The sequence below is a fragment of the Coregonus clupeaformis genome, chromosome 10, assembly GCF_020615455.1.
Source record: "Coregonus clupeaformis isolate EN_2021a chromosome 10, ASM2061545v1, whole genome shotgun sequence".
In the NCBI taxonomy this organism is placed as follows: Eukaryota; Metazoa; Chordata; class Actinopteri; order Salmoniformes; family Salmonidae; genus Coregonus; species Coregonus clupeaformis.
In genome coordinates this window covers 44,116,597-44,130,207 of record NC_059201.1, presented here as the reverse complement: position 1 = coordinate 44,130,207, position 13,611 = coordinate 44,116,597, and the positions used below count along the sequence as shown (strand labels likewise).

General features: G+C 40.8%; 1 protein-coding gene and 1 long non-coding RNA gene across 2 annotated transcripts in view; one reads left to right on the top strand and one right to left on the bottom strand.

The window, feature by feature from the left end:
• Window positions 1-1,224: 1,224 nt before the first annotated feature.
• On the top strand, window positions 1,225-6,464 carry LOC121575061. Its single transcript, XR_006002289.1, has 2 exons — window positions 1,225-1,408; window positions 6,416-6,464. It is a non-coding gene; the product is annotated as an uncharacterized LOC121575061 (long non-coding RNA).
• Window positions 6,465-6,491: 27 nt separating this feature from the next.
• The window catches only part of LOC121575060 (peptidyl-prolyl cis-trans isomerase FKBP5), a 33,040-nt gene continuing 25,920 nt past the window's right edge, over window positions 6,492-13,611 (bottom strand). Inside the window, exons 6-11 of the mRNA XM_041887873.2 lie at window positions 13,383-13,539; window positions 10,271-10,361; window positions 9,941-10,024; window positions 9,227-9,412; window positions 8,647-8,886; window positions 6,492-7,915 (exon numbers count right to left, since the gene is read on the bottom strand). Coding sequence (XP_041743807.1) covers window positions 7,802-7,915; window positions 8,647-8,886; window positions 9,227-9,412; window positions 9,941-10,024; window positions 10,271-10,361; window positions 13,383-13,539 — 872 coding nt within the window. The 3' untranslated portion in view covers window positions 6,492-7,801. The remainder of the gene's footprint in view (window positions 7,916-8,646; window positions 8,887-9,226; window positions 9,413-9,940; window positions 10,025-10,270; window positions 10,362-13,382; window positions 13,540-13,611) is intronic.

Genomic DNA, 13,611 nt, shown 5'->3' with positions numbered 1-13,611 from the left:
AGGAAGCTTGACGTTGTTTGTAAGGTAAGACAGAATGCCTATTAAAAGTGTGCCAGTTATCAGGTTATACAACATGCCTACAGTATGTGGTACTATGAGATCACTCTGTTAGAGACTTTCAGTGTGACTGTGTTGAGTGACAAGTTGTACTTTGTACTATTGCCTTCTGCATTCATATGTCAAATGATAAATATGACATTTGTACCCTTTCTGTATTTGACATTTCAGGCCAGAAGTGAAGAGAGCTGATAGCTTAGTGCCTGGGTATAACAACCCTTATTTCTGGTTGAAGATATTTTACATTACCTCCACCAGAGAACTTATGGGTTCGGCAGTAAAATATAAAACACGAGTTACAACAGGAAATATATGACTTGTAGTGAAGATATAATACAACTAAGCCTACAACAGGGACACACTATCTCATCAACTGAAATGGTGTCTGACTCCGCTTTTATTTCCATAGATACACATTGTGTCCTACCTACAGTACATCACCCTTGTTTGACACCTCAAGTAATATAGGTTTTTGTTCCACAAAAACATATTGCTAGAGAGCAACACTAGACTCATGATATTACCTAACTTATACAGCATTTGGTTTAAAACAGAGTAAAAAAATACAATTTCAAGTTCTCTTTGCAGGCAATTGATATTGGGGCTTTTTGACTGGGTTTTCTTTGTTCCTTTCCAAGTTATGTTATCTTAAAATGTTTACACACAGAAGGACATCATCTTGTTCCTCTGACTGAACACCATTGAGATCCAGTCACTTTTTCACTAATGTCCCTTTTTCACTAATGTCCCTAGGGCGGCAGGTAGCTTAGTGGGTAAAAGCGTTGTGCCAGTAACCGAAAGGTCGCTGGTTCTAATCCCCGAGCCGACTAGGTGAAAAATCTGTCGATGTGCCCTTAAGCAAGGCACTTAACCCTAATTGCTCATGTAAGTCGCTCTGGATAAGAGCGTCTGCTAAATGACGTAAATGTCAAAATGTAAAGAACACTTATCACTAACAGTACAGTAGGTGGCAGGTCAATGCAAACTAAAAGCTTAATCTCTAATGCCTGAATTTGCAAATTTGCAAAAATCATTGGATCATTGAAATCATTGGATGATACACAGTTTCAATAGCATCTGTGTCATGTTAATAACCCTTACAGCAGGCTTCTGTACAGTACGTGATATATAGCATTATAACACTCTAAGACCCCGTTATATCTAATGCTCAGTGTAGTCCAATATCCCATAAAAAACAGTACGAATTGAAGTTGGCCATTTGTATTCAAAGCATTGGTGAACAAATATTATGGACGTTATTAGCATAGAAACTCTTGATAAGGTTTCTATGCTCTGATATCTAATCCTGGCAACACTACACTCAACTCCTAACCATGTGGCATTACTGTAGGTATAAAAAAACAGAAAACTTGAGCGTGCATAACTATCCCCCCCCCGCAGGTGTACAGTAACCACCACCCTGCTTCACTGTGGGGATGGTGTTCTTGGGGTGGTGTTGGGTTTGCGCCAGACATAACGTTTTCCTTGATGGCCAAAAAGCTACATTTTAGTCTCATCTGACCAGAGTACCTTCTTCCATATGTTTGGGGAGTCTCCCACATGCCTTTTGGCGAATTTTTTTCTTTAAGCAGTGGCTTTTTTTTGGCCACTCTTCTGTAAAGCCCAGCTCTGTGGAGTGTATGGCTTAAAGTGGTCCTATGGACAGATACTCCAATCTCTGCTGGGGAGTTTTGCAGCTCCTTCAGGGTTATCTTTGGTCTCTTTGTTGCCTCTCTGATTAATGCCCTCCTTGCCTGGTCCGTGAGTTTTGGTGGGCGGCCCTCTCTTGGCAGGTTTGTTGTGGTGCCATATTCTTTCAATTTTTTAATAATGGATTTAATGGTGCTCCGTGGGATATTAAAAGTTTAGGATATTTTTTTTATAACCCAACCCTGATCTGTACTTCTCCACAACTTTGTTCCTGACCTGTGCTCCTTGGTCTTCATGGTGCCGCTTGCTTGGTGGTGCCCTTTGCTTAGTGGTGTTGCAGACTCTGGGGCCTTTCAGAACAGGTGTATATATACTGAGATCATGGATTTAATGGTGCTCCGTGGGATATTAAAAGTTTAGGATATTTTTTTATAACCCAACCCTGATCTGTACTTCTCCACAACTTTGTTCCTGACCTGTGCTCTTGGTCTTCATGGTGCCGCTTGCTTGGTGGTGCCGCTTGCTTGGTGGTGCCCTTTGCTTAGTGGTGTTGCAGACTCTGGGGCCTTTCAGAACAGGTGTATATATACTGAGATCATGTGACACTTAGATTGCACACAGGTGGACTTTATTTAACTAATTATGTGACTTCTGAAGGTAATTGGTTGTACCAGATCTTATTTAGGGGCTTCTAGCAAAGGGGGTGAATACATATGCACGCACCACTTTTCCAATTTGGACCATTTTGTGTATGTCCATTACATGAAATACAAATACAAATCCATTTAAATTACAGGTTGTAATGCAACAAAATAGGAAAAACACCAAGGGGGATGAATACTTTTGCAAGGCACTGTATAGTAGAAACACTGTTCAATACTGTGATAGGATTTGTTGCCAATATCAATACAATCATCAAACCTTGTGCCATGCTTTATATGTCAATTTTCCACCCTTATTTTTTGGAGTACTATAAATAAAAAGTGTAATTCGCTGCAGAAATCTCTTCCGATATTCAGACGTAACATTCATCTGAGACCTGGGCTCGTATTCATAAAGCGTCCTAGAGTAGAAGTGCTGATCTAGGATCATAGAAAAGGCTAAACTGATCCAAGATAAGCGCTCCTACTCTGAGGTAATTGAACAGAGACATCCACATTCCACAGACTTTAAATACGTTTTTCCCAGAGGGTACAGATTGTGTTATATAGCCGAGCTGAAAACTAATACAGGAACAATGCCCTTCTATGAATTACTGGTAAGACCAGTAGGTAACAGCAGTTATCATTAACAGCCAGTTCAGGCTAAACCAACACAGAACACACCCCCACCTGCATTGGTGTCTGAGGTGAATTTAGCCTGATATGAAAAATGAATTTTAGATGGTTGTTTGTACAATATCTATATTCATCCTTTAATGAAGTATTATGATCTGTATTACAGTGTACAAATGGCTCTGATGATTGCTGACCAAAGGCGGTGGCAGCTCCAGCTCTACTATCCCTGATGACAGTTTGTGTTTTTTCATTCATAGATACCATAACGACCCTCAGTGTAGCAGGTTAGGGTGATAATAATGTTTAAAGATTTGGACATATTATTGTTGTTCTCATGATTATTTTACACAATTCCCCAGCTACACATGACGTATTCCACTAGTATTTGACATTGTGGTCCATTGATTGGTTGTGTCATTCCACATGTGTCAGGCTATCTATCATCTGGTGTGCTTCAGCAACTTATAATACTAGTTCAAACAGAGGTTCTAAACTCCACTGAGTTTAAATACTAGGGGCTCTATTCAATCTTTAAAGCTGAAGTGTTACAGATTCCGCGATAGAAAAAGGTAATTTCCGATTGGGCCGACATATACATGAATTCAGAAAGTATTCAGACCCCTTGACTTTTTCCACATTTTGTTACATTACAGCCTTATTCTAAAATTGATTAAATAACATTTTTTTCTCATCAATCTACACACAATACCCCATAATGACAAAGCAAAAACAGTTTTTTTGAAATGTTTGCACATTTATAAAAAAAATACATAATACATAAGTATTAAGACCCTTTGCTCTGAGACTCAAAATGTAGCTCAGGTGCATCCTGTTTCCATTGATCATCCTTGAAATGTTTTTACAATTTGATTGGAGTCCACCTGTGGTAAATTCAATTGATTGGACATGATTTGGAAAGGCACAGACCTGTCTATATAAGGTCCCACAGTTGACAGTGCAAAAACCAAGCCATGAGGTCAAACAAATTATCCGTAGAGCTCTGAGACAGGATTGTGTCAAGGCACAGATCTGGGGAAGGGTACCAAAAAATGTCTGCAGCATTGAAGGTCCCCAAGAACACATCATTGATGGCCTCCATCATTCTTAAATGGAAGAAGTTTGGAACTGAGCAATCGGGGGAGAAGGGCCTTGGTCAGGGAGGTGACCAAGAACCCAATGGTCACTCTGACAGAGCTCCAGAGTTCCTCTGTGGAGATGGGAGAACCTTCCTGAAGGACAACCATCTCTGCAGCACTCCGCCAATCAGGCCTTTATGGTATAGTGGCCAGACGGACGCCACTCCTCAGTAAAAGGCACATGACAGCCCACTTGGAGTTTGCCAAAAGGCACCTAAAGGACTCTGACCATGTGAAACAAGATTCTCTGGTCTGATGAAACCAAGATTGAATTCTTTGGCATGAATGCCAAGCATCACGTCTGGAGGAAACCTGGAACCATCCTTATGGTGAAGCATGGTGGTGGCAGCATATTGCTGTGGGGATGTTTTTCAGTGGCAGGAACTGGGAGACAAGTCAGGATCGAGAAAGATCCTTGATGAAAACCTGCTCCAGAGTGCTCAGGACCTCAGACTGGGGCGGAGGTTCACCTTCCAACAGGACAATGACCCTAAGCACACAGCCAAGACAACACAGGAGTGGCTTCGGGACAAGTCTCTGAATGTCCTTGAGTGGCCCAGCCAGAGCCTGGACATGAACCCGATCTGAAAATAGCTGTGCAGCGATGCTCTCCATCCAACATGACAGAGCATGTTGAATGGGAGAAACTCCCCAAATACAGGTGTGCCAAGCTTGTAGTGTCATCCCCAAGAAAGCTCGAGGCTGTGATCGCTGCCAAAGGTGCTTCAGAAAAGTACTGAGTAAAGGGTCTGAATACTTATGTAAATGTAATATTTACTCAATATATCTCTCAGAATCTCCATTGAGAATGCCTTTTAGTCTTGGATCTGGGAAACTTTTTAGTCTTGGATATTTCCTACCTTTTTTAATACTCATTTGAAATTTGAAAGAGTAGCCAATCCAGGGAGAGACTGAAAATACATAATGCCGATGTCATCTTAACATAAACAAGCGTTTGAAAGGGTCACTGTTATGGTATTGCATTAACAGTAAATAAAGAAGAAAAGTACAAAACCTGAAGAAGTCTAATATTGTGTGCTCCTTGCAATTCAAATATGAGGAAGCTTGACGTTGTTTGTAAGGTAAGACAGAATGCCTATTAAAAAGTGTGCCAGTTATCAGGTTATACAACATGCCTACAGTATGTGGTACTATGAGATCACTCTGTTAGAGACTTTCAGTGTGACTGTGTTGAGTGACAAGTTGTACTTTGTACTATTGCCTTCTGCATTCATATGTCAAATGATAAATATGACATTTGTACCCTTTCTGTATTTGACATTTCAGGGCAGAAGTGAAGAGAGCTGATAGCTTAGTGCCTGGGTATAACAACCCTTATTTCTGGTTGAAGATATTTTACATTACCTCCACCAGAGAACTTATGGGTTCGGCAGTAAAATATAAAACACGAGTTACAACAGGAAATATATGACTTGTAGTGAAGATATAATACAACTAAGCCTACAACAGGGACACACTATCTCATCAACTGAAATGGTGTCTGACTCGCTTTATTTCCATAGATACACATTGTGTCCTACCTACAGTACATCACCCTTGTTTGACACCTCAAGTAATATAGGTTTTTGTTCCACAAAAACATATTGCTAGAGAGCAACACTAGACTCATGATATTACCTAACTTATACAGCATTTGGTTTAAAACAGAGTAAAAAAAATACAATTTCAAGTTCTCTTTACAGGCAATTGATATTGGGGCTTTTTGACTGGGTTTTCTTTGTTCCTTTCCAAGTTATGTTATCTTAAAATGTTTACACACAGAAGGACATCATCTTGTTCCTCTGACTGAACACCATTGAGATCCAGTCACTTTTTCACTAATGTCACTTGGTAAAGAACACTTATCACTAACAGTACAGTTGGGGTAGGTGGCAGGTCAATGCAAACTAAAAGCTTAATCTCTAATGCCTGAATTTGCAAATTTGCAAAAATCATTGGATCTCTGATCATTGAAATCATTGGATGATACACAGTTTCAATAGCATCTGTGTCATGTTAATAACACTTACAGCAAGCTTCTGTACAGTACGTGATATATAGCATTATAACACTCTAAGACCCCGTTATATCTAATGCTCAGTGTAGTCCAATATCATTAATAGTTGGCTCCCATAGAAAACAGTACGAATTGAAGCAGGCCATTTGTATCCAAAGCATTGGTGAACAAATATTATGGACGTTATTAGCATAGAAACTCTTGATAAGGTTTCTATGCTCTGATATCTAATCCTGGCAACACTACACTCAACTCCTAACCATGTGGCATTACTGTAGGTATAGGTAACTACCTTCCAATAAATAGTGTTGGTACAGACATTTTTAATAAAAATAAAAAAGCATACACAAGGAGTCAATGGTTTCTTTTTATATTGAGTTTAACCTTGCCTTTTTTTGTTTGTTTCACAATGATAAATAATATCATTAAGACACCCAAGGGCCTGATGTCCAACGAATGCATAAGCAAATGTAAAAAAAAATAAAGCCCAGATTGTATCCAAAGCTTGAATCATTGAGTGTTATTTTTCATAAAAAGACAACATTGGTGGTTTTACAATCTTAGCTGAAGATCGAAGTGAATCCCTGTCCATAATTGAACACTCCTTTAGTAGAGGATAATAAGAGGGAAATAAAAGTATTAAACAGAGTCAGACAGTACAGTCACCCATTCCAGGACTGGGGAGGAAGAGAACTACACAACTAGAACCTATATGCCCTATTTATCAGTCACATAACCCAAATTCTAACAGCGTAGATGGAAAAAAGCATTTGTCCAGGAGAGAATGAAAGGTTGAAGTCAGACAGGACTGGACAGCAGCTTGGAAAGCTGAGACTTAAAGCTTCATTATTGGACTTCCCGGACAGTCAAAGAGAGTAGCAAACACATAACAGTATGTAACATCTGTAGCATGCAATGGTCCATGAGTCTGTACTTGTTTATTCTCTATGTTCAAGAGTAAAGAGTGGGAGGTTCTTCAGCCAAACTGTCTGTGCAAATATACTGTATGACTCATTGTCTAAACATAACTAGTCTTTTGGGACTGCGGGTGTCATAAAAACTAGCTGACGATGATGCCAGCTGTTTTATCTGTTATAGTGGCTCAGCGTCGCACCACTGTTCCACATGGCCAAATATATATATATTTAGGATTCCAATAGTGACTGTAAGCCCAAGGTGCAAGGCAACCCCAGACATCCCAACCAATAGATCAAAGCAACCAAAATACAATGATTCCTGTTGTTCATCTGCATGTGCAAAATGGGAAAATGCAATGCCAAGCAAAATTATATTGTATTGTATTATCTTATATGATTCATTTGATTTGATTATCAACAGAATGCACGCTGTGGATTTGAGTTCAATTGAGGTGTGCATTTGGAGGAATTGCGCAACGCAAGAGGTTGAGGATTGGACCTGGACGGGATTCCATGTTATAGACTGAAGGAAGGATTGCGGTTTGGCTTGCACCCTTCCCCACTCACTCATGCCCCCTGTCTGTCGTGCGGGGTACAGCACACATGGTGGAGGGGTAGGTAGGGGATGATGAGATCAGGGTGGAGGGGTATGGTCCAACCCCTGCCTCAGACCCCTGGTCTCTGTTTGGGTAGCGAGGGGAGACCTGCCCCCCTGGCTTTGCCCTCCTCCAGACATCCTCTGGAGCATCAGGGACAGTCCTGGCCATGGTCCTGACTTCTGCGTCGCCTCTTAATGGCCACTTGATGGTTCTCGTTCATCGCTCCACTGTCCTCCCCCCTCCTCCTCTTCCCTTTCCCTGCCTGTTGAGCAAACAGATACAAAGGAGCAGGACTTGAGTAAAGCATGTTTATGGAAGTCATGTGTAGATTTCTTCCATTTTGCTAAAATGAATCACTTTTTTTACATTTTGTTTTGCAATATTAATTAGTATAATATAAATGTTTATGTTAAAGAAGACACAAATTGATTATAGATTATGGAGTAAAAAGGAAGCATCAATGAGTGGTCCTTTGTAGCTCAGTTGGTAGAGCATGGTTCTTGCCACGCCAGAATAGTGGGTTTGAGTCCCAGGACCACCCATACATTATTTTTTTTTATTAATGAGTCACTTGGATAAAAGTGTCTGCTAAATGGCATATATTATATTATAATGAGAGAATTTGATAACTGAAGATCAAATAAAGTTGCTACTCAGTACTACCACTAGGTGTCAGCCTACTACCAGTAAATGTGAATATCTAAACCATGAACAATGGACCACAATAGGTCTTCAGCACAGCAGAGATGATTGAAATAGATAAATGTGTGAAATCACATGTATCCATTTACTCAAACAGAACAGTGAACCAGGTCAGATTGTACAACTGATTACACATACAGACTACGTCCCAAATGGCACCCTATTCCTTATATAGTGCACTACTTTTGACCAGGGCCCTTAGGGCTCTATTTAAAAGTAGTGCACTATATAGGGAATAGGGTGCCATTTGGAATGGAGCCCATCTAGACTGTGAAAGACGTTGTTACAGACCTTGACGTCATGCTCAGCGAACTTCTGGAACATGTTGGCATAGATCTTCTTGTCCTTTTCGTGGTGTTCCCGGATCTTGCGTTGACAGTTGGATACTTGACCGCGTGCCGCCCGGTTGGAGGAGTTGACCTGCAGCACCAGTTTAAAGTCAGACATGGCCAGGCTGAACTCGTTACGGAAGAGACGAGCCTCCCCACGCCGGTACAGAGCCTTCTCATTCTTCTCATCCAGCTCTATCACCTAGGAGATACACACATAGACACATTTGTAACATATTACATTAAGGTGTACCTACAGGGATTTATAAAGGGCTTTATAAGTAGTTTTAAAGAGCTAATTATTAGTTTATAAAGCTGATTAAAAAAGTTGAAAATGTGTAATTGTAAATTTAATGCTTCCAAACAGATGAATACATGTATACAACCCCACTGACCCAGCAAAAAGTCATAGACACACCACACCTTAATGCTATTCAATGAACAGGCATTAGCTGCATGCTCTGTGTGGCTTCAGTATATGGTATACGTGTATATGTTTGTGTGTGGGGTTTCTCATGCGTGGTGCCAGGTATGCAGTGTACCTTGTTGCAGTTCTCCACAACCAGTGCGTACTCTCTCAGCTTCAGGTAGCACATAGCCAGGTTGAGCTGGGCGGCCAGTAGGAAGTCCTGGAGCTTCTGCTGCTGCTCCTTGCCCACACCAAACTCCATCTCCAGCCATGACACAATGCGCTGGTACTGGACCACTGCCTGAAGGTAACGGCCAGCCTACAACCAGGGACAACACATGGGCTAAGTTTAGTAGGTCTCTCATACAAAATAGATTTTAGACAACATTTTCATTGTTCAAAAGCAATGTACAAAGTACAAAAAAAACTGTGAACCTAATTATAATCTCACAGTGTGATTTAATTTGAAGCTTCTCTTCAACAATGTGTGGTATGAGGAGACCATTATTTAACTAGAGTTTAGTAATACATAAATAGTCACCTCTTCATAACGCATGTTGTTGAAGAAAAGTTTCAAATGAAATTACGCTTCCAGGTTATAATGAGGTTTATGGTCATTTTTACACTTCGTACAATGCTTTTGCACTACGATAATTTCGCTATTTGTCTCAATAAAACGTTAAATAAATGAAAAATTCTGAAACGTACTTGTGAACTCGTTTGCAGGGTTGAAGTTCTGCAAGTTCACAGGGTTTGGTTCAAGTTTTTTGAAATATTCATACACAGATGCATCCAATGGCCATGAGATTTTGTCTATTGTCTGAATGACAGAGATGGCCCACTATACCTTGAAATATTGGGTCCCTTTCTGTTTGGCTGCAGCAGACAATTTCAGTTTCTCCTTCTGATCCAACTCCCAGGATTCTTTGGCCTTGAAAAGAAAACATATTGTTATCAATTTCAGAGGAGGCGATTTGACTTTCATTGAGATGATGCCTGTTTCGACCCATTACTTTCTCCAGGGTCACTCTGCCATTATGCAATATCTAACTGAGACCCTCATTGTTTAAACTCCACCAGCTCAAATAAAAGCAATCTGTTGGTATCTTCCAGAGACACTATTAGGATACTTGAACACATTGTTGTTACCCTGTCTAATCCAGCAAGTGGAACTCACCTTCTGAAAGTTGTTTAAAGTCACTTCGTACACGAGGTCTGAGTTTGGTCCAATCTTATACTGTGCTCTACCCTCTTTCCCGAAACCATACCTACAAAAAACAAGACAGAGTATTGTATGGCTGATTAGTCCTGACACACACCTGTTCCATGAAAGGCATACCTAAAATCAAGATTTTTCTATAGGGATGCTTGTTTAAAGTAGCAATCTGCAGTTGAAACAATAACACAGCGTTTTTCCCGACCCTGTTTCGGTAAAAAGCTGAGGGATGGGGCTGGAGAAATGTAACCGCTCTCAAATTCATAGACAGAGCTATGGATGCAAGGTCTGACCATCCATGATATCAAAATTATAGTTTTATGGGGTTCTCATGGGGTATGCCAGTTGAACTAAGCTCTAGAGGCATTTATAAGTTGTAGTCTTCAAGAATCAATGGGTACATATCATTAATTTATAAATCAAAAAGTATGTAGCAAATGCAGATTGACCCTTTAAAGTAACTGCAGCGTTTCCAGATTTCTATGAAATATTATCTATAATTAATTACAATATGAGTGAAATAGTTTTCCTTCCAAAATAATGCTTTTATATGTTGCAATGGTGTGGGCTTACCGCAACAACAGAATGGTGTGGACGTATACTGGTCATTAAAAATAATTCATGCGAGTAGACCACTGATTGGCTAGCTCTTCCTCCTCAGGATGATGGCATCATCCTCTATGAGGAAATAGCAGGATTTCTTTTTTTTATGGTCTGTTTGAGATACAAGTTTGAGGTGGGGTTTTTGAAGTGTTTTTTTTATTTTTTTATTTATGATCTGGCCACAAATACGAGTCTAGGATGAGTCAACAACATTATTTGGTTATGAGTGTATCTACTTTGTGTTGCAACAGGGACACTTCAGCGATAGGTAGTGATGTTACATTTGATACCGGAGCTCCGAGGCATGCGTCAAAATCACTGATGCCTCGATCACACCGACAGCGTCATTGCGCAAAATGGTACACAGCATCATCTGGATATGTGTGCAACAAAAGTTCAACATTCACCTTCTGCTACCATTTCTGTAATGCCGTTTATGCATACAGTTTGACGCATACGTTCAATAAATCCAACGTATGCACCACACAGAATGCACTGCAACTGCCTCTGCAACACAACGCTGCAAGGCAAACGCAGCGTTCCAGAGGGTAGTGCGTACAGCCCAGTACATCACTGGAGCCAAGCTTCCTGCCATCCAGGACCTCTATACTAGGCGGTGACAGAGGAAGGCCCAAAAAATGGTAAAAGACTCCAGCCACCCTAGTCATAGACTGTTCTCTCTGCTACCGCACGGCAAGCAGTACCGGAGCGCCAAGTCTAGGTCCAAAAGGCTCCTTAACAGCTTCCACCCCCAAGCCATAACACTGTTGAACTTTTAATCAAATGGCCACCCGGACTGCATTGTTGGTTAAGGGCTTGTAAGTAAGCATTTCACAGTAAGGTCTACACCTGTTACTGTCACGCCCTGACTCAGGGGACGCTTAAATGTTGAGTTAGGGTGTGTATATTCTTTGTTGTGCGTTTTCAATGGGTGTTTATCTAGTATGTGTATTTCTATGTTGGCCTGTGTGGTTCCCAATCAGAGGCAGCTGTCGCTCGTTGTCTCTGATTGGGGACCATACTTAGGCAGCCTATTGGCACTGTGTAGTGGTGGGATCTTGTTCCGTGTGAGGTATGTTGTTTGTGTACCTTGGACTTAGTTTGTTGTTTTGTCATTGTTTATTCGGTTCAAATAAACATGTATGCATATCACGCTGCGCCTTGGTCTGACCCGTCTATGAACGAACGTGACAGTTGTATTCGGCGCATGTGACAAATACATTTTGATTTGATTTGAAATGAATGTACTTCTGGTGTACCAAAATGCAAAAACGCTATCGGTGTGATCGAGGCGAAAGCAGAACATTTTGAAGCAGTGTGCCAATGCATGTATCAATGACGTCCGAAGCTTAGTCTGTTCATGTGATTTGCGAGATCCCATTTGATTTCGCAATGATTCCAGTGCTTTCTTCGATTTCAAGCTGCTTTCAAACACCGACCTCTACTGGACATAGTACTTACAAATATAGGTAGTTTGTATAATTGTAGGATTTTGTATAAAAAGTTTCACCTGACCGGTAGCTTACAACTCCCATCACACTGACAGCCTCACTGCATTTTGGTACATTAATTTCCAATGGAACACTGCATTTGCCTTGCTGCATTGCAGAGGCAGTTGCAGTACGTTCTGTGTGGTGCATACGTTGGATTTATCAAATGTATGTGTCAAACTGTATGCGTTCACGGCTTGACAGAAATTGTAGCAGAAGGTGAATGTTGAACCTTTGTAGCACACATATCCAGATGATGCTGCCTACCAGTTTGCGCAACATTTTTACATTTGAGTCATTTAGCAGACGCTCTTATCCAGAGCGACTTACAGGAGCAATTAGGGTTAAGTGCCTTGCTCAAGGGCACATCGACAGATTTTTCACCTAGTCAGCTCGGGAATTAGAACCAGCGACCTTTCGGTTACTGCCACAACACTCTTAACCACTAAGCTACCTGCCGCCCCTGTTGGTGTGATCGAGGCGTTGGCGGGTAGTCCTGTGAGGGTGAGGTAGAATCCTGTTGAAGGCATACTATTTTGAAAATAGTTTTATGTGAAACCACACTTTCTGCACTGTTGTTCAGATAATTTGATGTATTTAGTATTGTATAAGCTTCTGTCTTAAGCATCCTAACTAATGCCATAAATTCCGTTTTAAAAAAATTGTAAACTTGAAGGCAAAGGGAAGCATGATGTGAACCTGGAATTCAAACTGATTATAGGCTACTAAAGCCAACAACTTACTGCTGCGCCACTGAGTTTTGATAAAAACCAGTGGAGAACGAAAACGTCTATCTGATAATCACTTTCTGCTATTTATTGTTGACCAGCAAATATCACTAATGTGCATTGTGAATAAATAATGAAGCTACGAGTAATTCACAGTTTTTTGGCACAATTTGGTGAAAATGCCGAAGCCTTCAGAAAGCCTAGTTTTCCCATCACTAGCGATAGGGAGTAGAGTAGATTAGAAGCCCTTACTTGGGTTTTAAGTAGAGCATGCAGCATTCTCCTTTCTGCATCTTCTCCATGGCCCTGTCTACACCCAGAGGAACGCCCATGTCCTCTGACTCGCCCACCACGAAGTGCACATCCCTGGAGTCAAACAGACGCTCTTCACAGCGACCCTCCAGGTGCACTGTGGGATACAGGAGGCAATTGAAAACAAGATTTTTTTTAATGGAAAATATTAATATTATTATATTTTACT